This window comes from Mustela nigripes, chromosome 11 (assembly GCF_022355385.1).
Source record: "Mustela nigripes isolate SB6536 chromosome 11, MUSNIG.SB6536, whole genome shotgun sequence".
Classification (NCBI taxonomy): domain Eukaryota; kingdom Metazoa; phylum Chordata; class Mammalia; order Carnivora; family Mustelidae; genus Mustela; species Mustela nigripes.
This window is the reverse complement of record NC_081567.1, coordinates 6,324,305-6,352,109: the sequence shown is the minus strand read 5'-3', so window position 1 is coordinate 6,352,109 and position 27,805 is coordinate 6,324,305. Positions and strand designations below refer to the sequence as shown.

Below are 27,805 nucleotides of genomic sequence, written 5' to 3'. Positions count from 1 at the left end.
TAAAACTGGGATGCACCTGGGGCGCCTGGGTGGCTCAGTTGTTGAGCATCTGCCTTTGGCTCCGGTCATGATCCCACGATCCTAGGATTGAGCCCTGCGTTGGGCTCCTCGTTTGCGAGGGAGCCTGCTTCTCTCTCCCTCTCCCACTTCCCCTGCTTGGGTTCCCTCTCTAGCTGTCATTCTCTGTCCAATAAATAAATAAAATCTTTTTTAAAAAATACAATAAAATTGGGACACACTACTAAGTAGTTATTAAAAATATATTGTATTGTACATCTACATGTATTGGGAATACACTGGAAGCCAGTACGTATAGAATTGTGTCTCCCAAAATTCATACATTGAAGCCCCGACCCCCAATGTGACTGCATTTGGAGACAAGGGGGTAAAGTGAAATGAGGTCACAGGGTTGGCCGTCATCTCTAGGACTTATGTCCTTACATCCAGGAGTGCATGCACACAGGAGAAAGCCCATGTGAGGACACAGCAAGAAGGCCCCTGTCAGCAAGCCTAGAAGAGGGCACAGTAGAAGCCAACTCTGCTGTCACTTGGATCTCTCACTTCCAGCCTCCAAAACTGTAAAAAAAAAAAAAAATGAGCTTCTGTTGTTTGAGTCACCCTTTCTGCAGCATTTAGTTCTAGGGGCAGAGCATACTAACTTACCAGGTAAAGTATTCAGCGTAGAAACAAACACGTTGTCGGATGCACAACAAATCTAAGCTTTTTTTCCTCATAGAAACAAGATAACCCCAAGGGTTTAAGGTGGTTTATCTAGACTGAGTGATAAGTTTGTACTAACACAACCCATCCTATTTTCTCCTGGTAGTGCTCACAACCAGGGATGTGTACTGTACTTGTAATAGTTCCGGCCAAGGATAAAATAAAGCAGTTGCTATACTGCACCAAACTCATGCTTTATTATGCTCAGAAGTACCAAGAGGCAGATGTAAGGAGGTAAAATTGTCCTTGACATCAAGTCTAAGACCTGATAGTTCCTCCATTTTGGTGTTCATCCTTGAATATCCCCCGCCTTTTTTTTTTTTAATCTGCTACATTTTCTGTATCTCTGTAGGTACTTCCTTACTTTCCTACCCTTACTTTTTCTCCCTGCATCATTCTGATTTCAAACGTGTCTTCTAGTTCTACTACATGTGATCTGAAGGTTCAACTCGGTGGTCACCCTGATTTGTGTAGTTTTCTTTTTCTGGACCTTCTCTGGGTTTCTTTCTCCTCGGGTCTAAACCACCAGAACTGCACTTACTGGTGAAATCATTCTAGAAGTCTGTACAAGGGCAGAAAGAACGCTCATGTCTTTCCTACCACGTCTTTCCTGATGGATCCCATCACTTAGGTTTAAGTCAAAGCACAAAGCTGGGCTGGGCAGGGGCGAGGGCACCCTGGCAGAGGGGCTTCCTTCCACATCCTGCTGGGGTGACCCCTCCACCACCCCGCACACCAGAACTCGGAGCCGGAGGGGTGCACCTGGGAGAAGGAAGACCAGCAGAACCAGACCTTAGGACAAATACAAGTCCCAGAAATCCCACCAAAAGCGCTTCACAGCTCCGCCCCGCCTTGCTCCATGTCATTGGTGCTCTCTAGGAATCCAGGAGGTCTCACCATCTCGGTGGTTCCCTGATCTTTTACATAGGCAGGGGGATTTAGCCTCCTCAGACTGGGAAAAAGACCAAAGTTTAGAAGCATTTTCGCCCCAGTGAGAAAGAAGGAAAGGAACTATGGGGAATCTAGCCTCCAGGGTGGAAGGTGCAGGTCACAAGTTCCTTCTGTAGGGAAAGTACCTTGAGATAATGACCGAGGACCTAGCTGTGCTCTAATGGTTCCAGTACTTTTGGAGAAACAATAGAAAATTTTTATAGAACCAATCACAGGTTTCCTCTCTGCCCCCAGTACCATAGCAAACATTTTCTAAAAACATGCTCCATGCACCCATTTACTGATGTAATTGATTGGAACATAGATTCTACGGTTCTGTTCCCTTTTTGCCTTAGTCGCCTCCAATTTTGCAATATTAAAAAGGTTAAGAAAGTAGTGTCTCAAGCCAACAAATCTTATTCTGACTTGCCCAAACTCGAGCAAAATAAAATGTATGACCCTAATGTTTTGTTTCCCTTTCCTTTTGGAGGTTTGGAAGAGAAGGTATGATGGATACGGTGACTAACACCAAAAAGCTTTTCAAACATTGAAATCACAAAACTGTCTTATTACTTTTTTTTTTTTTTTTTTTGGTCTTCCTGCACCCAGAAGCAATGAAGGAAAGCTTTAAGTCTGATCTGTAAGACAGATCAACATAGTTGTCAGCTCAGGAAGATGTTTCTGGCAATCAGAAACTGGATAACCAACTGTCAGAAAATGTTTTCTCCAGTTCATGTTGATTAAGCATTTGTTACATAAATGTGCCTGAAAACTGGGGATTCCTCCATCGGGGGGGGGGGGGGTGATAATCCCATGGGACCTGTGACAATTTTAAGATTTTGTAACTATGATTTTATGGTATCTTGAATCAGAATTCTTTTTCACACAGGTGACAAAAACAGAGTTTTGCCACTTTGTAATGTTTGATGTTTAATAATAAAAGACAGGTGTGCCTGGGTGGCTCAGTCAGTTAAGTGACCAACTCTGGATTTTGGTTCAGGTCATGATCTCTGGTTGTGAGACAGAGCCCCAAGTTGGGTTCCACGCTGGGCGTGGAACCTGTTTAGGATTCTCTCTCCCTCCCCTTCTCACACCCTTGTCCCAGGTCAGGTGCCCACGTACACATAGCTCTCTCTAAAAAAAAAAATAATAATAAATAAATAAGCCTTTTAAAAAAATAATGTAAGACATAATATAGTTTACTGCTTATGAGTTTAGATTTGGAGGCAAAGTGGAACGTGGTCTGGCTGGGTTCAAATACTAGTTCTGCCACATGCTCTGTGACTTTGGGCACGTGAATTAACTATTGTAAACTTCAGTTTTAAAGAGAGATGATCCAATAAAGCACACGATGTTTAGAACATGGCAAATGCTCAATAAACACTAATACCAGGCTTCACTGAAGTGTTCCTTCTCCATTAGGTCTTGTATCAGACCTTCGGTAGTGATTCTCTTTGTTGGAGACTTCTTAAATGCTACCAGTGAGGCCCTCCGACACTCACTTTACATGAAATTGGTGGTTACCTGTCCCGAGGGTGTCATTGTCTCTTTAAGCAACTAATGGCTTTCAGCAAAAGCCACCCAATTCCATAACCTTTCTATTATTTTGTTTTCCACCCAAACCCTACATAAGCCAGCAGCGCCTCCCTTTCTACTTATATCCCCTCCCAGTTCACCACAGTGAGTGTCCCAAAACTGTCCCACAACCTCACACCAGAAACTACCAGTACTCCACGCACCAGCAGTGTGATGGGGGTCCTCCCTGCCTCCTGGCTGAGCGGTCAACTCCACTATCCATTCTTTTTTTTTTTTTTAAAGATTTTATTTATTTATTTGTAAGAGAGAGAGAGTGAGAGCGAGCACAGGCAGACAGAGTGGAAGGCAGAGTCAGAGGGAGAAGCAGGCTCCCTGCGGAGCAAGGAGCCCGATGTGGGACTCGATCCCAGGACGCTGGGATCATGACCTGAGCCGAAGGCAGCTGCTTAACCAACTGAGCCACCCAGGCGTCCCATCCACTATCCATTCTTATATTCAGCTTCCTGGGACCACTCATGGCACCCAATGTCTTAGATCAGATTCCCTAAAGCAGAGCCTGAGAAAGGGATCCAGAGCCATGTGATTTGTTGGGGAAGTGCTCTTCAGGAAAAATTTTGTATTTTTTTTTTTTTAAGCAAATCCTATGCCCCAAGTGAGGCTTGAATTCATGACCCCAAGATCAGGAGTCACATGCTCCCCCATCTGAGCCAGCCAGGTGTCCCTTCCAGAAAAGTCTTTATGGGAAGGAATGAAACAGGATAGAGAGAGGCAAGAACGAAGCATGGATGCAGTCTCAGATACAGTCTGGCCTGATCCACAAAGGAGAGTTCTGGAGCGTAAATGAACCAGTTCTCCCCGTCCCCAACTGAGACAGACCTAGTGAATCAGCCTTTTGTATCCCCCATATCAATCAGCCTCTGGCTGGTGGAGGAGAGCTAACTCCTGTGAGGAATCTCCCATCATCTGAGGACAACTTTCCAGAGTGTCTCGAGAAGGGGAAGAGTTGTGAGTACTCAGCAGCCAAAACTTGGTGGCCAGGGGATGGACATGCCAGCTTGGTAATGGGGATCTGGGCAGGGCACCAGTGTACAAAACATACAGTCAACAACTATTTATTGTTTATTGTAAGCCCAGCAGTCAGCAGAAGCAGTTCCCAGAAGCACACACTCCCTGTCTGTAGAAAAGAGGCTCAAATTAACCCTCTTATCCATGTCATCTTTTCCCCACGACCTTCCAACAAAGCAGGGCTAACCAGAAGTTGTACCTTTCTGCTCCCGATTATGGTTTACTTTCAAATCCAACAGCAATCCAAACTGACACTTATTCTACACACCATTATCCTAGGGAGGAGGTCTATCTCCAGAGCAACTGGAATTGCGACACATCCTCCTTGGACCAAGATTCTTAACTTAATTTGGTCCAAGTCCTTCCATGGACCCAGTTGCCCTCCATCTTGTGGGTGACAGACTGAAAACCAGCCCACATTTGGCCTATTTTCTTTTCTCTCTTCCCAAGGTCCCTCTCTCTTCCCTGTAAGATGTGACTGACCAACAGTTTCTCTCCTAAATTTACACACTTAACTCTTCTTGCTACCAGCTACCTTTGATGCTAGTAGGATCAAAACAAAAACAAGGCAGAAAATGTTTCATGGAGAAGTCAGAGGCCAAATAATGCAACAGGAACACATACCATCCAGCCTCTGAACCCCAATTTTGCCAGAATATAAATACCTTAAGTCGATTTCTTTTTAAAGCCTTTAATACTCAAGATGGGCATAACAGCTGGAGCATTCCAGTGGCTGTGATCCTCGTTTCTAGAAAAGGTTCGTTGCTGAGGTACCAAAACAGAAATCATGCTGAAGAGTTCTCTCTTCCTTTCACTGTGCTCTTCCCTGAATAAGCTGTCAAACAAGGCAGAAACTACAAATAAAGCTTATTTCTACTGCATTCATGAGGCTTTTCTCAGTGTGAGCTCTCTGAGATGCAACCAAAAAACAAGTGCCACCTGAAGGCTCTCCTTCATCCACCGTATCCATGGATTCTTTCTTGTCTAGATTCTTAAGCATGAAGATGCTAACAAAAGCATTTCTCAATGAGGAAAGCAAATAGGTATCTACTCACTGTGGGTTCCCCAGTGTCCCTAAGTTCTAACTGAAGGATTTCAACCAATCTGTAGGTTTGATGGTTACACTGGAGAGAATGCTGGAAGTTGTTATTACATTCATTATAGGAGTAGGGTTTCTCTTAGGAAGGCTTCTCTAAAATTGAGTAAGAGCTGTTCTACAACGGAAACATCTATCCACTTCAAGTATTTACGGGATCTGTCCTCTCATGACTTCTCAGATGTTTGAAGAGGCTACAACTCCAGCTGAAACTCATTCCGCATTCTTTGCACTGAAAGGGTTTCTCACCAGTATGGATTCTCTGATGCTGATTAAGATGGGATTTCAGAGTGAAGCCTCTGCCACACTCATTGCATTGATGAGATTTCATGCTGGAGTAGGTTTTTTGATGTTGTTTTACGTGGGGACACTGGCCAGCGCCTTCTCTACATATGTCACATTTATGGGTCTTCTCTGCACTGTGAGTTCTGTAGTGCTGAATAAGGTCTGCACTATAACTAAAGCCTTTGCCACAGATATCACACTTGTAAGGCTGCTCTTGTAACTCAATCTTCTTATCTTCAATCACAGTCAGGTTCCAACTATATGCTTCCTCACAAATGCCATTTTTTTCATTTCTCTGACCCATGTGGAGCACCTGATGTTCAATGAGGCTAACGTACTGAAAAAAGATTTCTCCACACTCACGACACTGATGGGATTTCTCTCTAGAGTGGAGTCTCAGATGCCCCGCAAGGTGGGACCGCCTGCCAAAGCCTTTCCCGCACTCGCTACACTTAAAGGGTCTCTCCCCACTGTGCACACTCTGATGCTGAACGAGATGGGACCTCACCCTAAACGCTTTCCCACACAAGTGACAGGTGTAGGGCTTCTCGCCAGTGTGGACGCGCTGATGCTGAGTGAGATGCACGCGCTGATTGTAGCTTTTCCCACATTCATCACACCTAAAGGGCTTCTCCCCCGTGTGTATCCGTTGATGTTGAATCAGATGTGCACTCTGAATAAAGCTTTTTCCGCATTCATTACATTTGTGTGGTCTCTCTCCTGTGGCTGATTTTTTGTGCACGTATGTGACTTCATTGAAATTTATCCTCTCTGAAGAGGGCTGTCCTAGTATCTCCTTCCTGGGAATTCCCTGCTTTCTATCCAACTGGCCTGGGTGTTCATGACCTTCTCCAAAATCTTGACCTTCAGAAACATTTCTTTGGATTCTTCCTGATAGATCCACATCTGCTTCTGAAAATTCTGAAATTTTCTTCTTAACATTCAATTTTATATTCTTACTTCTTTTGTCATTGCCTGAAAGAATAAAGAGGAAATGGAAATGTCACCAGTTTTTTTTTTTTTTTAGACTATTTATTTGTCAGACAGAGATCACAAGTAGGCAGAGAGGCAGTCAGAGAGAGAGGGGGAAGCAGGCTCCCTGCTGAGCAGAGAACCCGAAGCGGGGCTCGATCCCAGGACCCTGGGATCATGACCTGAGCCGAATGCAGAGGCTTTAACTCACTGAGCCACCTAGGCACCCCAACAAATAAAATCTTAAAAAAAAAAAAAAAGACCTGTAAAAATGTTTTTGACCTTTCATTCACTAATCCCCTTCTGGGCATCTATAAGGAAATAATTCTAAATATATTTTTAAAAAATTATCAGGACAAAAGCAAAAACAATTCGAAGTTCAACTGAGGAACAGCTAAGTGTTGGCATCTCCACACAATGGCAGGTTGTCAGAAATGACAGGAGGGCCGAGCTATACTGGACAAAGTGTGTCTAATATTTAGCTGTACCCTCTAAGTTCACCTACATAAAAATAAGCTTGTGGAAAAAAAAGATAGAGGGAATACACTAAATAATAACAGTTCTGTTAGGATGGTGGGACTGTGGATCCTGCTTCCTTTCCTCCAACTTCCTGGTCTAGTATTATTTTATCATTTTAAAATAAAATGTAAGTTAGCAAAACGAGAAAAAGGGTCTTAAGGAAGCATGCGGGAGAGCCAAAAATCCTCATTTACTACCACAGAAAGGCAAGAGATAATGTTTAAAATCGGGAAGTCGGGCAATAGCCATATGACTGACAGAGAAGGAATTACCAGGGGCGCCTGGGTGGCTCAGTCAGTTAAGCGTCTGCGTTCAGCCCAGGTCATAATCTCGGGGTCTGGGGATCGAACCCCACATTGGGCTCCCCTCACTGCTTGGCAGGGAACATGCCTCTCCCTCTCCCTAACCCCTGCTCCTGTTCTATCTCCCTCTGAAATAAATAAATAAAATCTTAAAAAAAAAAAAATAGGGAATTACCAGAAGAAACAGGTAAGAAAGCTGAGAGCAGGGGCGCCTGGGTGGCTCAGTGAGTTAAAGCCTCTGCCTTTGGCTCGGGTAACGATCCCAGGATCCTAGGTTCGAGCCCCACATCGGGCTCTCTGCTCGGCAGGGAGCCTGCTTCCCTTCCCCGCTCTCTGCCTGCCTCTAGGCCTACTTGTGATTTCTCTCTGTCAAATAAATAAATAAAATCTTTAAAAAAGAAAAGAAAGAAAGCTGAAAGCAGGTACCTCTGGGAAGAGGGAAGCTGGGGAGGGCAGAGGGCATAGGTTTGCCCACTCACTGGACTCATTAAAGTATCAAAGAATAAAACGGACTGTGATCTCTGCCCCTTAGCTACTGCTCCCAGTAGCACAACATGTCTGTCCTGTTGCTCTAAGCTCATAAAACCATTGTCGCCTCCACCTATTCTCCAAACACAAACCCCTGATACGTACATCTTTGGGATTTCTCTCTGTAGTGGCGTTTCAGATGCTCGATCAGATGCGAGTGCCGACCGAAGTTTTTCCCGCACTCGGTACAGCCATAAGGTCTCTCTCCGCTGTGCACGCTGTGATGCTGGACGAGGTGTGAGCTCACACGGAAGGCTTTTCCGCACACCTGACACTTGTAAGGCTTCTCGCCAGTGTGGACGCGCTGGTGCTGAGTCAGATGCACGCGCTGATTGTAGCTTTTCCCACATTCAGCACACTTGAATGGTTTTTCTCCAGTGTGGATTCGCCGATGCTGAATGAAGTTTGAGGCTTGAAGGAAAAATTTACCACAATCGTTACATTTGTGACCTCTCTCGCCACTTGTGTTTTGCTTACGGTGAGCGTCCGCGATGGCACTGAGATCTCTTTTCTGGGAAGGGTTCTGCCTTGATTTCCCCGCTGCGGGGTTTACCTGCCACCTCTCTACCATGCTGTGAAGGTCACTAACTTCTCCAAACCCTTGACTCTGGGGAACATTTCTTGCAGGGCTTCCTGACGTCATCCAGTGGGGTTCAGCGTCATCAGAAATCTGCTTGACGGCGAGTTCCACATTGTCATGCCCAGATTCATAATCTGAAGTAATAGAAGGAAAACAGATTATCTATTCCCCATACGGGAAGAAACAAAATGACTGAAGGACATGGGTAATTATGAAGCCGAACATGTGCTAGCACCGCAGGACTTGGCAAAGGCGGCTTTATGCTCCAGGGAGGGGACAAAGAATCCCCTGGTGGAAACAGGCTGGGGACAGAAGCGCTGGCAAGAATGCATCAAACGGATGAAACCAGGAGAGCAGTCCTTCTACTTAATGAAGGTGACGCCCTCCTGGTGGCGTATTTAACAGGACCTATCTGTGCCCACCTGTGCAACAGTAAACCTTCTTCCTAAAATGTGGTACTGGGTTGTGCAGCTAACCCAATCTTCACCTCCTTCTGTCTGTTCATTTACAGCATGGAGAAGAAAGATGATCTTTCCAGCTTTTTTAAGCCCCCAAGAATCTGTTTGGTATGAATTAGTCTAAAGGAAAAAATGCATTCTTCCTATACCCAGGGAAGAATCTAGTACTGTTAAGAGCTAGCTTAATACCTAATAGTCATTGATGACTACAGACGCTGGAGAGACCACAATCACCTCCAGTGTAACCCGACTGGCAACCCACATTTCACTTGAAGCATGGACATTTATTATGCTTTGCAGAGATAAATCTTCAGTAGTTAAAAATAGGGACTATTGGTGGTGCCTGGGTGGCTCAGTGGATGAAAGCCTCTGCCTTCAGTTCGGGTCATGATCTCAGGGTCCTTGGGATCAAGCCCTACATCGGGCTCTCTGCTCAGCAGGGAGCCTGCTTCCTCCTTTCTCTCTGCCTATCTCTCTGCCTACTTGTGATCTGTCAAATAAATAAATAAAATCTTTAAAAAAAAAAATAGGGGCTATTATTTTTTATAGGCTAGAGAGAGACAGAGAGACAAAGGCCTATCGAGAACTTTCTAATAAGATTTTTCTTTTTGTAAACAGAAAAGCTGTTTTCAAATATTACAGAATAATGGTAATGAGAGATACCATTTGCTAAGTGCTGCTATGGACCAGACCTATAAATTTTATGGCATTTTATCCTAACAATGACCTTTTTTTTTTTTAAAAAGATTTTTATTTATTTATTTATTTATTTATTTGGGAGAGAGAGTGAAAGAGAGAGAGAGCATGAGAGGGGAGAAGCAGACTCCCCATGGAGCTGGGAGCCCAATGCAGGACTCGATCCTGGGACTCTGGGATCATGACCTGAGCTGAAGGCAGTCGCTTAACCAACTGAGCCACCCAGGCGTCCCCAACAATGCCCTTCTGAGGTAGATACTATTACTAACCTTTTTTTCATAGTGAGAAGTTGTAATTCTTATACCATCAAGAAAACTTGCATTTCAATTTCTTAAAACTCTTTTTACTCTTCCTAAAAGACATCTTGATAGTAGAAACAAACATATACACAAAAAGAATGGGTTTTTTCCTCCCCCATTTAAGTAAGCAAGTAATCTTCCTGTCATCACAGGCTTTTTCTCTTTTATTCACATCTGCTTATGCCCATACATTCTATTCTTACCAGAATTCTCTCCCATTCAACCAGTCAAAAAAGCACATGGTTTTCCGTTTCCAGGGATGAATTCAAAGAAAAAAAAAATCAGATTAGCCCAATGCACCTCTCTCGTTCTATTAACAACTGCCCTTTTCCAGAGAAAGTGATTATATAGGTTATCACACCAATGGGTTCAGATTTACTTTTTTCCTCTTTTCCCACCTCTTTACCACATACACGACAAACTTTCTATTGATGTTCTTGGTTTATCTGCATATCTGACAGAGGAGTATGTTTCTTGCTCAATGCTCTGCCCAGCTAGTTAGTAATACAATGGTGGGGGGCAGAGGAGACAAAAACAAATCAGGCAGACTTGATGCTTTAAATATCCAGGCCCTTCAACCTCACTGCTGCCCTGTCTGGCATTCTACGTTCCTACAGTTGGCTCCTTTCCCCACTCATTCTTCTCATCAGCATTGTCAAAATATCTCCATCGTGGCTTCCAAGATACATCACTGTTACTTTAAAATTCCAGATAACTGTATGGTACGTTATCATTTTTGCAAAAGCGTGTGTATACAGAATATGCCTAGAGATACAATCCAGAAATTGGTAATAGTCAACAGAAGACTGAGGACTGGGGTTGGTAACTCAGTTTTTTACTTTAGACCCATTTATACTATTTGAATATGTTTTACTATGTGTATGTACGGCCTTTTTTTTTTTTAATATTTTATTTATTTGACAGACAGAAATCACAAGTAGGCAGAGAGGCAGGCATAGAGGGAGAGAGGGGGAGAAGCAGGCTTCCTGCTGAGCAGAGAGCCCAATGCTCGATCCCAGGAACCCCGGGATCACACCTGAGCCGAAGGCAGAGGCTCTAGCCCACTGAGCCACTCAGGTGCCCCTACGGCCTCTTTCAAACTAAAGTTTGCCAGTGTATTCGAACCTCTACTCTGCCACCTACTTCATCACCTGCTCGTTCTCAACAGGTGACTGTCTCCTATTTCAAAGAAAGGCAAAGCTCCTTGAACACCCTATAGCCAGAACCAAAAGCTTGCTGGCTGCCTTCCTCCGTCAGCCTCCCATCATGGGGGAAGAAGAGCTGTCTCCGTGGCCAAAGGCCAAGCCTCGCTCCTGCACCCTGGACCTCCCAATGCCATCCCGCTTTTGAGGGACCACCCTCATCAATGATCTCCTCTTCCTTGTCCCAACATTTCAATTCACTCTTTACTAGTTTTTTTTTCCAGTTGCATTTAAGTCTGCTTAGAACTCTCCCACTGAAAAGGAGAACGTACAGAGGCACCTGGGTGGCTCAGTCAGTTAACCGGCTGATTCTTTAATTTTGGCTCAGGTCATGATCTCTGGGTTGTGAAATCAAGCTCTGTGGCTCAGTGAGGAGTCTGCTGGAGATTCTCTCTCTTCCTTCCCCCTCTGCCCCTCCCAATAAAAAAGAAAGAAAGAAAAAAGAACATACAAAACCAAGCTATCCACCTAAGCCATGTGCTCTTACAGTGATAAGCCCTCTTTCTCGTTAACTTCACAATGTTCTCGGAGGTTTATGTGATAGCCTTCTCAAATTCCTCTCCTTTGCTATCTTAATAGAAACTGTCTCTTGTTCCCCAACATCCCGGACACCCCACTGAAATGGCTGTCTCCAGGATACATCTATTGTTTTAAAAAAATCTCTTTCTGAATCTGACGGATACTTTAAAAACCCTGGCCGCCTCCTTTTTTTTTTTAATTCAGAAGCAAGAAAGAGAGCATGAGTGGGGGAGGTGCAGAAGGAGAGGGAGAAGCAGAGGCTGTCCACTGAGCAGGGAACCTGACACAGGGCTTGATCCCGGGACCACTGGATCATGGCCTAAGCCAAAGGCAGACCCTTAACCAAATGAGCCACACAGGCACCCCAAATCCTGACCACCTCAATGCTGTTAAGAACACAAAGGCATGAAAATAATCTAATGTGGCCTTCCCAGAGAAGATAAGGGGCAGAAATACTCTAATGTGTTCTTAATGTAGGAGTACACTAGAGTTGTAAAGAGCTTGTAATGAACAGATGGATTTAAAAAAATCAGAAAGGACAAAGAAATTAAAAATAGAGCTTCCCTATGACCCTGCAATTGCACTACTGGGGATTTACCCCAAAGATACAGATGTAGTGAAAAGAAGGGCCATCTGTACCCCAATATTTATAGCAGCAATGGCCACAGTCGTCAAACTGTGGAAAGAACCAAGATGACCTTCAACAGACGAATGGATAAGGAAGATGTGGTCCATATACACTATGGAGTATCATGCCTCCATCAGAAAGGATGAATACCCAACTTTTGTAGCAACACGGATGGGACTGGAAGAGATTAAGCTGTGTGAAATAAGTCAAGCAGAGAGAGTCAATTATCATATGGTTTCACTTATTTGTGGAGCATAACAAATAGCATGGAGGACATGGGGAGTTAGAGAGGAGAAGGGAGTGGGGGGAAATTGGAAGGGGAGGTGAACCATGAGAGACTATGGACTCTGAAAAACGATCTGAGGGGTTTGAAGGGGCGGGGGGTGGGAGGTCGGGGTACCAGGTGGTGGGTATTAGAGAGGGCACGGATTGCATGGAGCACTGGGTGTGGTGCAAAAACAAGGAATACGGTTATGCTGAAAATTAAAAAAATTTTTAAAAAGAAGAAAGAAAGGACAAAGTTACAACTGCTTGGAAAACAATATAAAGAAAAACTGTGCCAAGTACTCAAAGTCTGAAACTCATTAAATGCCTGCAAAGTAACTGAAAAAAAGAAAACGGTTATCATATGGTTTCACTTATTTGTGGAGCATAACAAATAGCATGGAGGACATGGGGAGATGGAGAGAAGGGAGTTGAGGGAAATTGGAAGGGGAGGTGAACCAAGAGAGACTATGGACTCTGAAAAACAATCTGAGGGGTCTGAAGGGGAGGGGGGTGGGAGGTTGGGGGACCCAGGTGGTGGGTATTATAGAGGGCACCGATTGCATGGAGCACTGGGTGTGGTACAAAAACAATGAATACTGTTACGCTGAAAATACATTAAAAAAAAAAAAAGAATACGATACTACCAGACTCAAATGTGAAATATGAGATATCTGAAATTCATTTAGAAAGAGAATGAAGGGGCGCCTGGGTGGCTCAGTCATTAAGCGTCTGCCTTCGGCTCAGGTCATGATCCCAGAATCCTGGGATGGAGCCTCGCCTCAGGGTCGCTGCTCAGTAGAATGCCTGCTTCTCCCTCTCCCACTCCCCTTGCTTGTGTTCCCTCTCTTGCTGTGTCTCTCTCTATCAAATAAATGAAATCTTAAAAAGAGAATGAAGAAGTATCTGCATTGCATATAACATTTGTGCTGCATAAGTAATCCTTTGAGACGAATCACCATCACTAATATCCCTACAAGATAAAGCCTCAGAGGGCACCAACAAGCAAATCAAAGAAAAGGAAATACTAGTATGTATCACTAGTAGTAAAAGAAACGGAGAATTTTAGAGAGTAGGAGTCAATTTTTTTTTTTTAAATAAAAGCCTATAAGTGAACTAAAACTCTTAGAACAATGTAAGCTGGTATAAATGCTTAAAAGAAATTTAGCATTATATGTGGCTGGCTGGCTCAGAGAAGCACGAAACTTTTGATCTTGGAGTGGTGGGTTGGAGCCCCACGCTGGGTATAGAGACTAATTAAATAAATAAGCTTTTTTAAAAAAGACAGAGATTTGACATTATATGTGTATTTCACCTGAAGTCTACCAGAGTGCTTAGTCTGTAGTGGTTCTTCTAAGAGAATTCATTCAAAAGAAGATAAAAGCTATAAGCTCCAAAATTTTGGTGCTGAGATCAGCATTTATACGGTGAGAGATTTTTTTTTTTTTTTTTTTTTTTTTTTTTAGATTTTATTTATTTATTTGAGAGAGAGACAGTGAGAGAGAACATGAGTGAGGAGAAGGTCAGAGAGAGAAGCAGACTCCCCGTGGAGCTGGGAGCCTGATGCGGGACTCGATCTCGGGACCCCGGGATCATGACCTGAGCCGAAGGCAGTCGTCCAACCAACTGAGCCACCCAGGCGTCCCGGTGAGAGATTTTTTATAAATGTTCCAGGCATATAATTGAGTAATAGTTTGCAGGATCATAATTTAGAAACAAGCTCAAAATCTCATTTGGGGCACAAAATTTCAAGAAGGGATGGGGACATGTAAAATGGAGGTGGCCAGGCGGATGTCATGAAATAGACACCCACGATCTGAGAATGATGATGGAGTGAACAACCAGCCCCCCAGGCACTGGTGAAAGGGGAGATCCTCCAATAACACAGTCGCCCCTTGAACAACACGAGTTTGAACCACACAGGTCCACAGACATTTTACTTTCCTTTGATACATACAATCCCATAAATGCATTTCCTCTTCCTTACAATTTTAATAACACTTCCTTTTCTCTAGCTTACTTTCATGTAAGATCACAGTATATGACATATATATATAAACGATGTGTTACTCGGTTTTATGATTTTTTTTAATTTTTAAAATTTTTAATTTACTTTTATTTTTTATTTTTTATAAATTTTAATAAATTTTTTGGCTTTATGTTATCAGAAGACTTCAGCTCAACAGTAGGCTATGACTAGTTAAGTTTTGGCGGAGTCAAAAGTTATACTCATGGGGTGCCTGGGTGGCTCAGTGGGTTAAAGCCTCTGCCTTCAGCTCAGGTCACAACCTCAGGGTCCTGGGATCGAGCCCCGCATCGGGCTCTCTGCTCAGCGGGGAGCCTGCTTCCCTTCCTCTCTCTCTGCCTGCCTCTCTGCCTACTTGTGCTCTCTGTCTGTCAAATAAATAAATAAAAATCTTAAAAAAAAAAGTTATACTCAGACTTTTGACTGTGTGGGGGGTCAGTGCCTTTGGCCCTATGTTGCTCAAAGGTCAAATGTACTCTAATAAGCAGTTATTTGGCAAAGTCTGAGATGCCTTCACAGATGAGAATGATTCAGTTAGGAATTATTCAACATGTCAAGGAACAGAATACAATTAACTACTACAAATCTATTAAAACCCAAGCCTGTCAGCTCTGAGCTCTTTTATCTTAAAGCACTAAAATGAGAACATTTGCTACATTGCAAATACTATCCCCCAAGTATTATCAGACTTCATTCATACCCTGATGATGATGATGGAAATAATCAGAATAAGCTGAATAAGAAAAAAAAGGGGAATGTCAATTTACTCTTTCACAGAAAAAAAAAAATAAGCAAAGTCACAGTAATTAAGTCACATACATGCTTTTATATGATGTGCCAGAAATACTCTTTATAACAAAGTTAAGATGTCCTAATCCATGCAGATGTAATCATTCTTACCCATGGAAGTAATACTCCCAAATTTCTCCTTCCTGTCATCCCTATAGAGGGACTTCTGGGACTGGTCCAAATGTCCCCATTCCTCCAGGATGAAGGATACAGCCACATCAGCCACATCTTCAATTTTCACCAACTTCTGAAACACGAGATCACCACTAAATTCCCATTTCCTCTGTTCAAGTTTGGAGTGAGGGGAAGAAGTGGGAGCATGAAGGGAAAAAACAGGAGGGTCTGTGCTTCAAAGACGAGAGGGAAGCACTGGCTCGAAGGGAAAGCAGCATTCAAGGAGGAACCCCAGCTGGGCCCGGTCTGCAGTGAGACAGAACTCCTGATGGGGAATCAGGATTAGGGGGCCTCCTTGTCCAAGAACAGACGTGGGTCCTCACTGCGGGCATGGGACGCCGGCTCACCTGGGACCCAGCTGAGAGAAGTGAGGCTGTCAGCTCCTGGCTGTCCTTCAGGGGAAGGGAAGGAACTTGGAGAGCAGGTAGGGCTGAGGGGGGAGAAAAAGAGGCATCAGTGAGAATATCTTTGTCCAGTTCCAACTCCCATCATGGTCTACTTGCACTCAAGAATCCACAATGGCGCCTTGCCACAGCAAGGCCATATTTTTCTGCTTGGCTCTCAAGGCCCTCCATGTTGTGGCTCCTCCCCCACCAACTACACTCTCTCTTCCTCCACAAAAACTAGACTCCCTGCTGTAGTCAATCAGGCTAATCCCTGCTGGGGACCTCAAGACTGTGCCATTCACTTGTAAAGGATGCAATCTGTTCCGCCAAGGTCAAATCTCATCATCTCAAAGAACAACCAGTCCCACAGCTTCCACGAGGCTGAAGTGCTATGGAGAGCCCAGGATTTCCCAAATTTTAATGTGCACACAAATCATGTGGAGGTCTTGGTACAGGACAGATACGGCTCAGCCGTTCTGCAGCGGCCCCCATATTCTGCGCCTCTAACAAAGCCATGTGATTCTGGTGCTGCTCCTTGAGCCCCATTTTGACAAGCAAAGTCTTAGTCCACGTTCTCCTCCGTCCAAAAGCTACCATGGTTGATGGAGAGTCAACCAATTAGTAAAGCACTAAGTCTACATTGTGTGTTATAAGAAAGGAAGATAAAACAATTCTTGCCTTCCAAAACCTTTACTGTCTAGTGGGGAGAGCAGACATGTGAGCCTCACTTACTTCCAACACAATGTAAGGGTAATATACTTGAAAGTCACTCAAGTTCCCACAGGAGCCTAGAAGCAGGAGCACCTCCACAGCAGCAGGAGGTGGGAGCACCAGCAAAGCCTTTTCACAGAACGTGACTCTGGTAAGCAGGGTTGGGGTGAGCTTGGGGAAATGAGGGTGCTTTCTGAGCAGAATGAATTGCATGTGAAATGTCTAGAGGGTCTCTTGGTGACCTTCTGACCCCTGCTATCACCTCTGCTTGTTCTTTGTTTGAGATTGGGGGTGCATACGATCTCATGGTCTATGTATGCCCTGATTGGGACAAATGCACCTGGTATTAATCTTTAATCTCACAGTTTAGACGTTGCTATGGTTTCCCTGGTCCTAAAGATGTATGTCCTTATGTAGTCTGCTTCTCTCTAAGGACTAGGAAGTAATCAACAATGACACAAAAAGAGATAATGGACTAGGAAGTAATCAACAATGACACAAAAAGAGATAATGGTTAGAGACGAAAGCCAAAAACAGAGATGGCAGAGACAGCAGCTGAATCCAGGAGTGTGGCTAGAGAGTCAAAAAAGACGCCAAGAAAGAGATGAATAGGGGTGCCTGGGTGGCTCAGTGGGTTGGGCCTCTGCCTTCAGCTTGGGTTGTGATCTCAGGGTCCTGGGATCGATCCCCGCATCAGGCTCTCTGCTTGGCAGGGAGCCTGCTTCCCTCTCTCTCTGCCTGCCTCCCTGCCTACTTGTGATCTCTGTCTGTCAAATAAATAAATAAAATCTTAATTAAAAAATAGAAAGGATGAGGGGTGCCTGGGTGGCTCAGTGGGTTAAAGCCTCTGCCTTCGGCTCAGGTCATGATCCCAGGGTCCTGATATCGAGCCCCGCATCGGGTTCTCTGCCCAGCAGGGAGCCTGCCTCCCCCTCTCTCTGCCTGCCTCTCTGCCTACTTGTGATCTCTGTCTGTCAAATAAACAAAATCTTTAAAAAAACAAAAATAAAAATAGAAGGGATGAATATAGTTTGTACTTAAACAGTAATTTGGATTTTGAGCATAGACTACCTTCCAATTACAACTACAATAATTAAAATAATTATACTCCAGACAATTCCACTTATTTTATGAAGTTCCTATAAAACCTTTTGTTTCTTCAGCTTTTTAGCAAATGACTTTGCCCCTCTCACGCTGGAATTAGTTCCAGAGACAGAAAACCTGCCATCGGTGCTATCAAAGGCATGAGGAATGCAGCCTTCCCCAGTGTGTGGAAATCAAAAACCGAAACAAACACAAAACAAACCTCATAATTTTGCTGGAAGAAAGAATCTGGCTGGGTCTAGCTCACAAGGCGGAAAAGAGAAGCAGTGCCTAGGCACAGAAAGACAGAGTAGCCTGGCGTGATGAGACTCTGGCAGTGGAGGGAAGAGGACAGGAGTGCACTTGGAAGGGCCTGGTGGAGAAGCAAGGGCAGCACAACTAGGAATTGGGTAAAAGGATACATGTAGAACTGGATTTTGCTGGGGTTAGAATCCCAGCTCTGTCACTAAGAGCTCGGTGACCTTGAATGAATTACCTAACCTGACCAGGCCTCAGCTTTTTAATTTCTAACATGAGGATAACAGTAGTACCTATTACGTTGGATTAGTGTGGGCATTAACCCTTGGTATGCCAACTAAGTATATTAAGACACAATTTGGGATTTGGGGTTTCTATTCTGAACAGTGTTAACTATTTTAAAGGCTGGAATTACATGACTTTTATTCCTTTAGAGGTCTTCTGAAGAATAATAAGAAAATTATTTTAGTATTATTAAAGAATAGAATATGACTCATTCCGTCTCCTAATTTCTATATGGGTCCACTGGACTCTTCTACACATGGAGGGGACCTTTTGAGATCTGAGTGACTGTATTTTTCCCGTATCATAAAATATTTTCCTAATTCATCATACTAAGAATTACTGCATGTTTCCTAATCATTATTCATTAATTATTCCCAACGATGGCAAAAAAAACTAAAATAGTAAGAAAACAGGAGAATAAAGGAAATACTGAGGATGATGATATAAGAGTGAAATAAGTGATCATTCTTCACTAGTCTCCAAGTATTAAATTCACTGACCAGAGTTCTGCATCATCTTCAAGAAGGTATAAGACTGCTGATGCTTGCTTTTAGCTTTCACTGAGTACAGCTGTGAATTCAGAATTCATTTTCCACCCCATCGGCAAAGACAATTTGCAGCTGAAGACACTTCACTATCACTAGATGAGTAAGAAGACACCGCGAAGAGACAGAGCAGGGCCTTCTACACAATAACGATGAAACTGAACCTAAAGGGCAAATCTTCAAAGGACTCTACAAATAATATCAGAGGTAAATTTTCTCAAATGTAAGAATCGACAATTTCAAAAAGGAAATATGACATTCTCATCCAGTGAATTATTCAAAGGAAGGACTTCATCAGGCAAGATTTTGCAACAAGATTCTGGGGACAGTTTTGCAAAAGGGACAGTTTTCATTTTTCTAAAGGGAAAAAGGACAGTACTAGGTGACAGTATTCTTTCATTTTTTTATGTTTCTATTACCAAAATGTACTTGATATAAAGAGGTTTAGTTCTTATTAAAATTTCCTTGAGAATTATTTTTTATTATCCTTTGATTCTTTTGTAAATTATTCATAAAATAAAATATATAATATATATAATAGAATAATAGAATAATAAATAAAATAAAATAAAAGGGTCCCTTGGCCCCAGATGGTAAACAGCAAAAACTATTTTCTCTGGTACACTGAGGGCTTAATCATTCCCACACGTAAAGCACTTGGGACAGTTGCTGATGCCCAGTAAACACTATATTTGTACGGCTGCTGCTGCTCCAACTTTTGTTATTATTACCATAGTGAAAGGAAAGCTGGAAAAGACCGGAGCCATCCGGAGCCATGGGGCATGCGAAATGGAAGGGCTGACCCCTCAGGAGAAAACACAAGAAAGGCTGCGGCCAAACCTGGAACACATGTTTGTGATACCTTCTCCACAATTTTGAAATCCCCAAGCGCTAAATACCAAAGAAGGCCTTCCTCGCATTAAGTTAGGCTCTGAATCAATTTGACAGCAAAACCTGACCAGAACTTTTATAGCAACTTGGCCAGGACTGGAAGAGATTATGCTGAGTGAAATAAGTCAAGCAGAGAGAGTCAATTATCATATGGTTTCACTTATTTGTGGAGCATAACAAATAGCATGGAGGACAAGGGGACTTAGGAGAAGGGAGTTGGGGGAAATTGGAAGGGGAGGTGAACCATGAAAGACTATGAACTCTGAAAAACAATCTGAGGGGTTTGAAGCAGTGCGGGGTGGGAGGTTGGGGGAACCAGGTGGTGGGTATTAGAGAGGGCACGGATTGCATGGAGCGCTGGGTGTGGTGCAAAAACAATGAATACTGTTATGCTGAAAATAAATTACAAAAAAAAAAAAAAGAACTGATGTGAAGCTCTTGAAAGTTTTTATTTAATCTACTTACTGCAAAGCTGCATACATTTCACTGCCGAAATATTAATGTGTGCACTGTGGAGTCCCACCTCAAATCCTGTTGGTACTGTACTATAGGGTATATAAATCATATTCCTATATTCCCTTAATAAATCTGAAAATTTCTGACTTCTAAAATATATCTGATAGCGAGAGTTTCAGATTAGGGTTAGAGACCTGTGGACATTTGCCATCGTAAGTAAGACTCATCAGTTCACTTTCCTTCCGTCACGTGTCTAATACAAGTTAGTAAAATTGAGTCGGGGGGGGGCAAGGGAGGAGAGAGAGAGAACAGTCACTCTAATGGTCACCGTGAAGCCCTGCTTGAAAATAAGATTTCAAGGTGAACCACTGAGGAGCCAGAAAGGAACGCAGTCAGGAACTGGAGAGCTGTTCTTACGGGAGCAGTAAGAATACAAAGTCGACGAGTTGGAGCTGGAAAACTGTCGTAAAACAAGTACGACACTTTCGTAAAGGACTTCTGCAGGTGTTCTGACAGCCTCCGCACTTAGAGCTGTCATCATCCTGGCAGCTTTCGACTGGGGCTACATTCACCGCGAGCCATCCTACAAGGTGACCTCTCTCTGAATGCCCAGGACTCGATGCCAGGTCCCCAGCCCTTCCCAAGCTCCCGAACCTGCTGACTGCAGAGAGGCTGTCCAGCCCGAAGTCTCTTTCCCACAATTACTGCTTACCCACGTGGCCTGGCCACCCACTTCTAGCCATATCTGCTCCACCAAATCTCACATCCTCACCATCTTCCTCCAGCAGATGAGGCTTCTGTGGCTCTTGTTCAGACTGGGGGTCCACGGACAGGAGCTGGTGGCTGAGGGACTCCTGTACAACTCCAGGTGGCACCATCTTCTGAGGAAGCCCTTCGGGACACACCACGATCTAACAAGCACAACCACACTGATCAGCACGTTGCAGAGAGGGCTGTGGAAGAATCCAGTAAATTCCCACTCTTCCATTCACTCTTTTGCCAAATATTTAATGTGTATCTACAATGAGCCAGGCAAACTGACTACACAGCGGCTTAATAAACACAGTTTCTTTCTAGGTGAAGATGACTTCCATTAAGCTTATTCACACACAAATAAATACATAATTATAAACTGTTAATGGTTAGAAAGAAGAAAGTAGTGCCTTAAGACAGAACTGATGAGACCTACTTTAGAAAGGGTGGCCAAGAAAGGCTTTTCTGAGGAAGTGTCACCTTTAAGTAAACACTTTAGGTTTGCCCTTTAGGGGCAAAAGAAGCCCGCCAGGAGAAAAGTCAGAAGTGTCTGGATCTGAGAGAAAGACTCTCAGGCAGAAAACAAGTGTCTGGTACAGTTAAGGAACTATAAGAAAGCCACGGAGAGTCAAGTTTAGTGAAGGGGAAAGAAGTGAGAAGGGAAGTTGAAAAGGTTAGTACAGACTCAGGAAGCCACACTCGGTTCCTTAGTGGATGCCGTTCAGGTAGGACAGACCAACACCAAGACCAGAGCTAGTTCCTGACCCGCCTGCTCAGTACTCCATGTTTCTGTTCTGGGCTCTCCGTCAACCCTAGCAGACACACAATTACTCTGCCACAACTGGTCTCCGCAATCTATCTTTTCTGGAAGGTACTAGCTCAGCAGCATCCTAGCAGATACGAAGATCCTGCATTGAGAGAGAACTGCCATCCCCCTTTTCCCCTCCCTTATGTTTCAAAGCACTTTAAATTTTCACCCTCTTAGCACTCGCAGAACATGGTACAGGAGTCACATTAACGGGTGCTCCACAACAGTTGCGGCAAAGATCATTTGGCATGGAAGTTTGTGTGTCCTTGTGTGTCCTTACCCACTCAGGGTAAGAGTTAAGATGATGCCAAGTATGTCAAAGGGCATGTCAGCACCGAAAAAGCAAAGTAGCCCTTGAGGTTCCCTGACACTAGGACAGAGACACCAAGGAGGAGGGGTAAGGGATAAAGCCTGGGAAAAGGCCTGCCAGAGACAAGAACTGCCTGGAGATAAAGCTGAGGAACAATGTCGGGGATGCAGATGGCAGGCAGAGAGAAAGGCAAACAAAGTGAGCTACAGGGTCCCTTAAGGAAATCCCCTCTTGGGGCACCTGGGTGGCTCAGTGGGTTAAGCCTCTGCCTTCGGCTCAGGTCATGGTCCCAGGGTCCTGGCATTGAGCCCCGCATCAGGCTCTCTGCTCAGCGGGGAGCCTGCTTCCCCCCTCTCTCTCTCTGCCTGGTCTCTGCCTACTTGGGATCTCTGTCTGTCAAATAAATAAACAAAATCTTAAAAAAAAAAAATCCTCTCTATGGGCCTCAAATCCCTACTACCAACAAGAAATTAATTTTCTCTGTGTCCCTGCCAAAGACAGGCTGCATAGCACAATGAGAGAGGTAAATGTACAGTGATTCTCAATCCTGGCTCAAAAATCCGTTTTGTTTTCCTCTGTATTTTTCAATATTATTATTTTAAAAAGTAAGGAAAAGCTTGTTTGTTAATGTCCCAAATTAGGCTTAAAAAAGGAATAACCAGAGGTCACCATGAACCTTTACTTTCTGTCCTCATGGAGGCAATAGAAAGGTTCAGACATTCCCATCTGGAAGATAATCATTCAGTATAGCCAAGGGTCTGGCTGAGGGTCTGTAGCAATTCCCTCTTGCTGCCCACTTGCCTCACGGAGGGAATTATACCAGCTGAAGAGCCTGAGAATGTTCTGGAATGTTGAAGTACCCCTCACCCAGATATGAAGAATAATGAGACTGGGACCTTACAATGAAGTGCAATGGCTCTCAAAAATAAGGGAGGGGCGCCTGGATGGCTCAGGCAGTTAAGTGTCTGACTTTGGCTCAGGTCATGATCTCAGCATCCTGCATCCTGAGATCAAGCCCAATGTCAGGCTCCCTGCTCAACAGGGAATTGGGTTATTCCTCCTCTGCCCATGCACTTTCTCTCTCTCAAATAAATATTTTTAAAAAAAGAAAGAAAAGAAAAAGAAAGAATGAGGGAAATTCTCCACCTAACGTCAAACCTTGTGACCTAAGGTCTCACAATTTTTGTTTCTTCGCTAAATTAATTAATTAATTAATTAAAGTTTAAGAAAGTGTGACCCTAGCAACAAGAAGGTAGAGGGTCAGGTTATAAATGAGTAAGACAAGAAGAGGAGCGCTTGTCAGTTAAGCGTCTGCCTTCGGCTCAGGTCACGATCCCAGGATCCTGGGATCAAGCCCAGCATTGGGCTCCCTGCTCAGCAGAGAGCTTGTTTCTCGCTCTCCCTCTGCCTGCAGCTCTGCCTACTTGTGGTCTCTCCCTCTGTCAAGTAAATACATTAAGTTACCAAAAAAAACAGACAAGAAGATGTAACAACATAAAGATATTGATCCTCTCTAAATTAATACATGATTTACTGCAAAACCCCCCTCCCCTGCCAAAAAAAAAACAACAGGATTTTTGGAGTGGTGAAAACTAAAGTAAGTAATTCTAAAGTTCATCAAGAAAAAAGAAAATATTGAACAAAATTTGGAACAGGAAAGGGTAGCCCTATCAATACCAAAACACTTTGCAGAGCTCAGATAATTAAAAAACTCAAACATTAACAGATAATAAGGTCAATAAAACAGATTAAAAAGACCATAAATACACCCAAATACATGCAGAAATTTGGTATGTAATAAAGACAGCATTTTAATCAGAGAGGACAAAAGGGATTACTATACAAGTTTGCTGGGACAACTGGACAGACATCTGGGGAAAGAAAGTTATAACCATATCAAACACTGTGCATCAAAACAATAAATAAATAAAAACTGAAAAACTGAAAAAAGACTATTAGAAAATTTTCTTATAATACTGTAGTGGAGAAGACCTTTCTAAGTATGGCACAAAACCCAGAAACCATAAATTAAAAGATATAAATGGACTACCTAAAAATTAAAACCCCTGCAAAACAAAAATCTCCATGAGCAAAGACCAACAATAAAGCGGAAATATAAACTTGCAACTCAGATGACAGACACAGTGCTTACTTTTTTCAAATAGATAAATAATGCAAACAGATAATGCACAAAAAAGGGTACACGCATATACTGCCTGGCTGGGTCAGTCAATGAGCATGTGACTCTTGATCTCGTGGTTGTGAGTTCAAGCCCCACACTGGGTGTAGAGGCTACTTAAAAAAAAAAAAAAGGGTACACACATAGCCCTTTAAAATATATTGTGGTCAAGCTCACCCATAATATAAGAAATGCACACTAAAATCTCACAGTAATGGAATATTGCATCTTTCAGATTAGCAATAACAAAAAGTTGGATAACATCACATCATCAGGCTGTGAGCAAAAATTTCTCTCGTACCCTGCAGGAGGGCGTAAAAACTGGTCTAAGCTCTGCCGAGGGCAATCTGTCAACAGCTGTCAAAATTACAAATGCAGGGGTGCCTGGGTGGCCCAGTGGTTAAGCGTCTGCCTTATGCTCGGGTCATGATCCCAGGGTCCTGGGATCGAGCCCCGCATCAGGCTCCCTGCTCCGTAGGAAGCCTGCTTCTCCCTCTCCTGCTCCCCTGCTTGTGTTCCCCTCTCTCGCTGTGTCTCTGTCAAATGAATAAATATAATCTTTAAGAAAAAACAAATCACAAATGCATATGCCCTCTGAGCCAACAATCGGACTTCCTCTAAGCATTTATTCTATAATTCATGATGTACGTAAAAGTCATTGCAGCAAAGTTTGTTATATAAAAGTTCAGAAACAATCGAAAGGAATGACTTAAATGGGCTTCATCAGGAGTTAAAATTCTGGTACATTCATCCACGCAGTGAAATATAACACAGTTTCAGAGACTGAGGCAGCGTTGTTTGCACGAACATGGAACAAACCAAAATGTAAGAAAAAAGCAAAAGGCAGAAGTGCACAGTGGTTTAAAAACACCTATGCTTTCTTAAAACATATCACCTACATGTGTGCTCATATATACACAGAAGAAAGTCTCTCTCTGTAAGGATATACAGATATTGGGCGACAGTGGCTACCTCTGAAGAGGATTAGGTAGCTGGGGACTTAGGGGCGAGAGGAAACTTACTTTTCATAACAACCTTATGCACCTTTTGAATTTTGCATCATGTCATTCAAAAAACAGATACAGTAATTTTAAAAAGAAATAAAATCGCTGACTGTCTTCTCCAGGTTAACACACTGGATACTGCTTCTCTTTGCTGGAGTGGCAGGAAATCTCCACAGTGTACCTAATCCCAGGAGAACAAAAGAATATGGATGAAGGACCGGAGCGCCAAGGATCTCACCCCTGCTCAGCAGCACCTAACTCTCTTCCTCTCCTTCCTCACTGCACCAGTGTCTCCCCTTTCACTCACCTGTTGTCTGCGTTCATCCAGTTCTCTCTGTATATTTTCTACCACAGCCACAGCCTCTTCTCCACTTTCCGGGTGATGTTCTCTCACCCAGGTCTGAAACTCTTCAGGGAGGATGGTCAGGAACTGCTCCAGCACCAACAGCTCCAGGATCTGCTCCTTGGTGTGCAGCTCGGGCCTCAGCCACTCGCAGCACAGCACCCGGAGCTGGCTCAGGGCCTCCCGGGGACCCGAGGCCTCATGATACTGGAAGTGCCTGAAGCGCTGGTAAAAAGTCTCAAACACTGGAGGGTTGTACTCCTGCATCCACGTGCAGTCTTCTTCTTCCACCTTCACTATTAGAAGGTCTTCTTGCTCCTGTGAAGTCTCGGCTGGAGGGTCTAAGTCTATAACTTCCCCAGACTCTGTCATTATCATTCCAACTCAGAAGGATGTCTCTCCAGGTTAGCGGGGTTACACAGATCAAATCTGTTTTCTGCTCTTTAAGATCTTCTGAAGGGCACTTCCGTGAGTGTGCAACCTACTGATATATTGGAAATCATTATTAGCAGAGAGCTGACAAAGAGGTCATCGGTACTAAAGATGACAACTCAACAGTGCAATTTACTTTAAAATACAGATTACAAGACAGCCGTCACTCCGCCCACAAAATTACTACCCATAAATAGAGAACATTTCCAACATTTAAACAATTTAAAGAAAAGCAATAAAAACCTGACATCAGGCCTAACCGAATACAATTTTAATGGTGAGGAACATCACATTTCTTATAAATAATAGGACAAGACTTACTAACTAGTCCAGACGCAGTCTCTGCTTGTCTCTATCACAAGCCAAGCTTAAGTCAAAACAGGGGTCAAACACATTACAGCGGTCAAAAGGGGTCTTGTCCTTCATGCCACAAGAGCATGACAGACCAAGAGGAGACTTCATTGGTCCCGAAGAGAAGCACAGCTATAAGTACAGGCTCGGACCTGGAGTCTTCGGAATCGCCCCTGACCCCACAGTCACGGAAACCGGGTCGGTCAAGGTTAGAGACAGGACCCCCGTCTGGACACAAAGCCCATCCCCTTTCCTCCAGGCACCAGTCCCGGGAAGCTCTCCCGGAGACCAAGCTCCCGCAGCCACGCTCGGAAAGACAGGTTTTTTTCCCCACAAACGGAAAGAAAACCGAAGCCGACACTTCGCAACACTTCCTCGCCGGAAGTAAGCAAGTCCAAGCTTTCCCTGTCCAACAGGGTCGAGCCATCAATCCCACCGCCGAAAGCACTTCCGAGTCCTCTCTAGGAATCCCGGAGGTCCTCGCCTCGCAGCGGGCGGGAGGGCCCGCCCCAGACCCCGCCCCGGAGGGGCTGTGGGCCAATCGGCGGGGAGTTTGTGGTGCTCCGGGACGCGGCCGTTCCCCGCCCACCGAGCCGCAGCTTCAGCGCCACTAGAGCTGGGAGAAAAGGGATTCGGCTTCTGTCCATCCGAGCCCAAACACATTTAAACAGCCCAGGCTCCCCCCATTTCCTTGGAGTCGAGGCAAGGGACCGGGCTCAGCTGTCCGGACTGGTTGCTAAGGCAACAGTTTAGCTAATGTCTGGCCGTAAAACTTGTGCTCCCCCACCTCCAACGCTCTGCGCCCCACTTCGAAGTAGGTTCGCCCCTTCCTGAGTGCCCGCAACCCTAATTTCTCTTCAATGTTTAATCCTTCGTGTTTTTTTTTTTCCTCCTGAATTCTCGCCCCTCCCCGCACCCCGTCTCCAGACACACCCACCTCTTCACCACCGCAGTGCTCAAGGGGCCGAAATCTGCGACGTCAGACGGGGAGTCCAGAAGCCTACAAATCCCAGCAAGCCCCGCGCGGGCCACGCCCGCTAGCCAATAGGTCCGCAGGTCTCTTTGCAGCCTCGGTCTCGAGAACCTATCAGAACGTGGGAGGGCAAGGAGGCGTTTCCTCCAGCGCCTCCGCGGGGAAGGCGGGTTATGGGGTAGTGGGTTGCTCTCCAGGCTTGGGGGTAACGGAGTCCGGAGCAATACGTTTCTGCGGAGTAGAGGATTCGTCTGTGCAGCGGTTCTTAGCCAAAGGGATGCACTTCTTAATAACCTCTCGTTTGTGTATATGTTTACAAACGCCTAAATTGACGCTGCGATATGTCTGGTGGGTTATAGGATTTGTGTGGTTTCACTTTTTACATGTACTTTGCGTACGTTCACTTTTATTTTTTTTTTTTTTTTTTTTTTTTTTTTTTTTTTTTTTTT

The 27,805-nt window shown here is 44.1% G+C and overlaps 1 protein-coding gene across 9 annotated transcripts; it reads right to left on the bottom strand.

Annotated features, from left to right (window-relative positions):
* Window positions 1–257: 257 nt before the first annotated feature.
* ZKSCAN5 (zinc finger with KRAB and SCAN domains 5) lies at window positions 258–27,394 on the bottom strand. 9 transcript variants are annotated; one of them, XR_009406932.1, is made up of 8 exons: window positions 26,354–26,853; window positions 25,565–26,084; window positions 20,976–21,114; window positions 15,936–16,018; window positions 15,526–15,661; window positions 8,059–8,667; window positions 4,917–6,607; window positions 258–576 (listed from the first exon to the last, which is right to left on the bottom strand). XR_009406932.1 is itself a non-coding variant. In XM_059414451.1 (7 exons), the coding sequence occupies exons 2-7, from the start codon at window positions 25,976–25,978 to the stop codon at window positions 5,490–5,492; spliced, it is 2,499 nt and encodes an 832-aa protein (XP_059270434.1). In that variant the 5' UTR covers window positions 25,979–26,084; window positions 27,321–27,394; the 3' UTR covers window positions 2,812–5,489. The 9 variants fall into 9 exon arrangements, 8 of the variants coding, with proteins under 8 accessions (XP_059270440.1, XP_059270439.1, XP_059270434.1 ...); XM_059414451.1 differs by lacking the exons at window positions 258–576; window positions 26,354–26,853 and adding an exon at window positions 27,321–27,394 and having other exon boundaries at window positions 2,812–6,607; XM_059414452.1 differs by lacking the exons at window positions 258–576; window positions 26,354–26,853 and adding an exon at window positions 27,321–27,370 and having other exon boundaries at window positions 2,812–6,607; window positions 25,565–26,081.
* Window positions 27,395–27,805: the final 411 nt, after the last annotated feature.

What these genes read in the sequence shown, in the direction of transcription:
- ZKSCAN5 (XM_059414451.1), bottom strand. Translation starts at nt 25,978, where the DNA reads ATGATAATGACAGAGTCTGGGGAAGTTATAGACTTAGACCCTCCAGCC. An exon ending in TGGATGAACGCAGACAACAG is followed by an intron (nt 21,115 to 25,564) that starts GTGAGTGAAAGG and finishes TGTGCTTGTTAG; the next exon opens with ATCGTGGTGTGTCCCGAAGG. An exon ending in TCATCTGCTGGAGGAAGATG is followed by an intron (nt 16,019 to 20,975) that starts GTGAGGATGTGA and finishes CTCCCCCCTCAG; the next exon opens with CCCTACCTGCTCTCCAAGTT.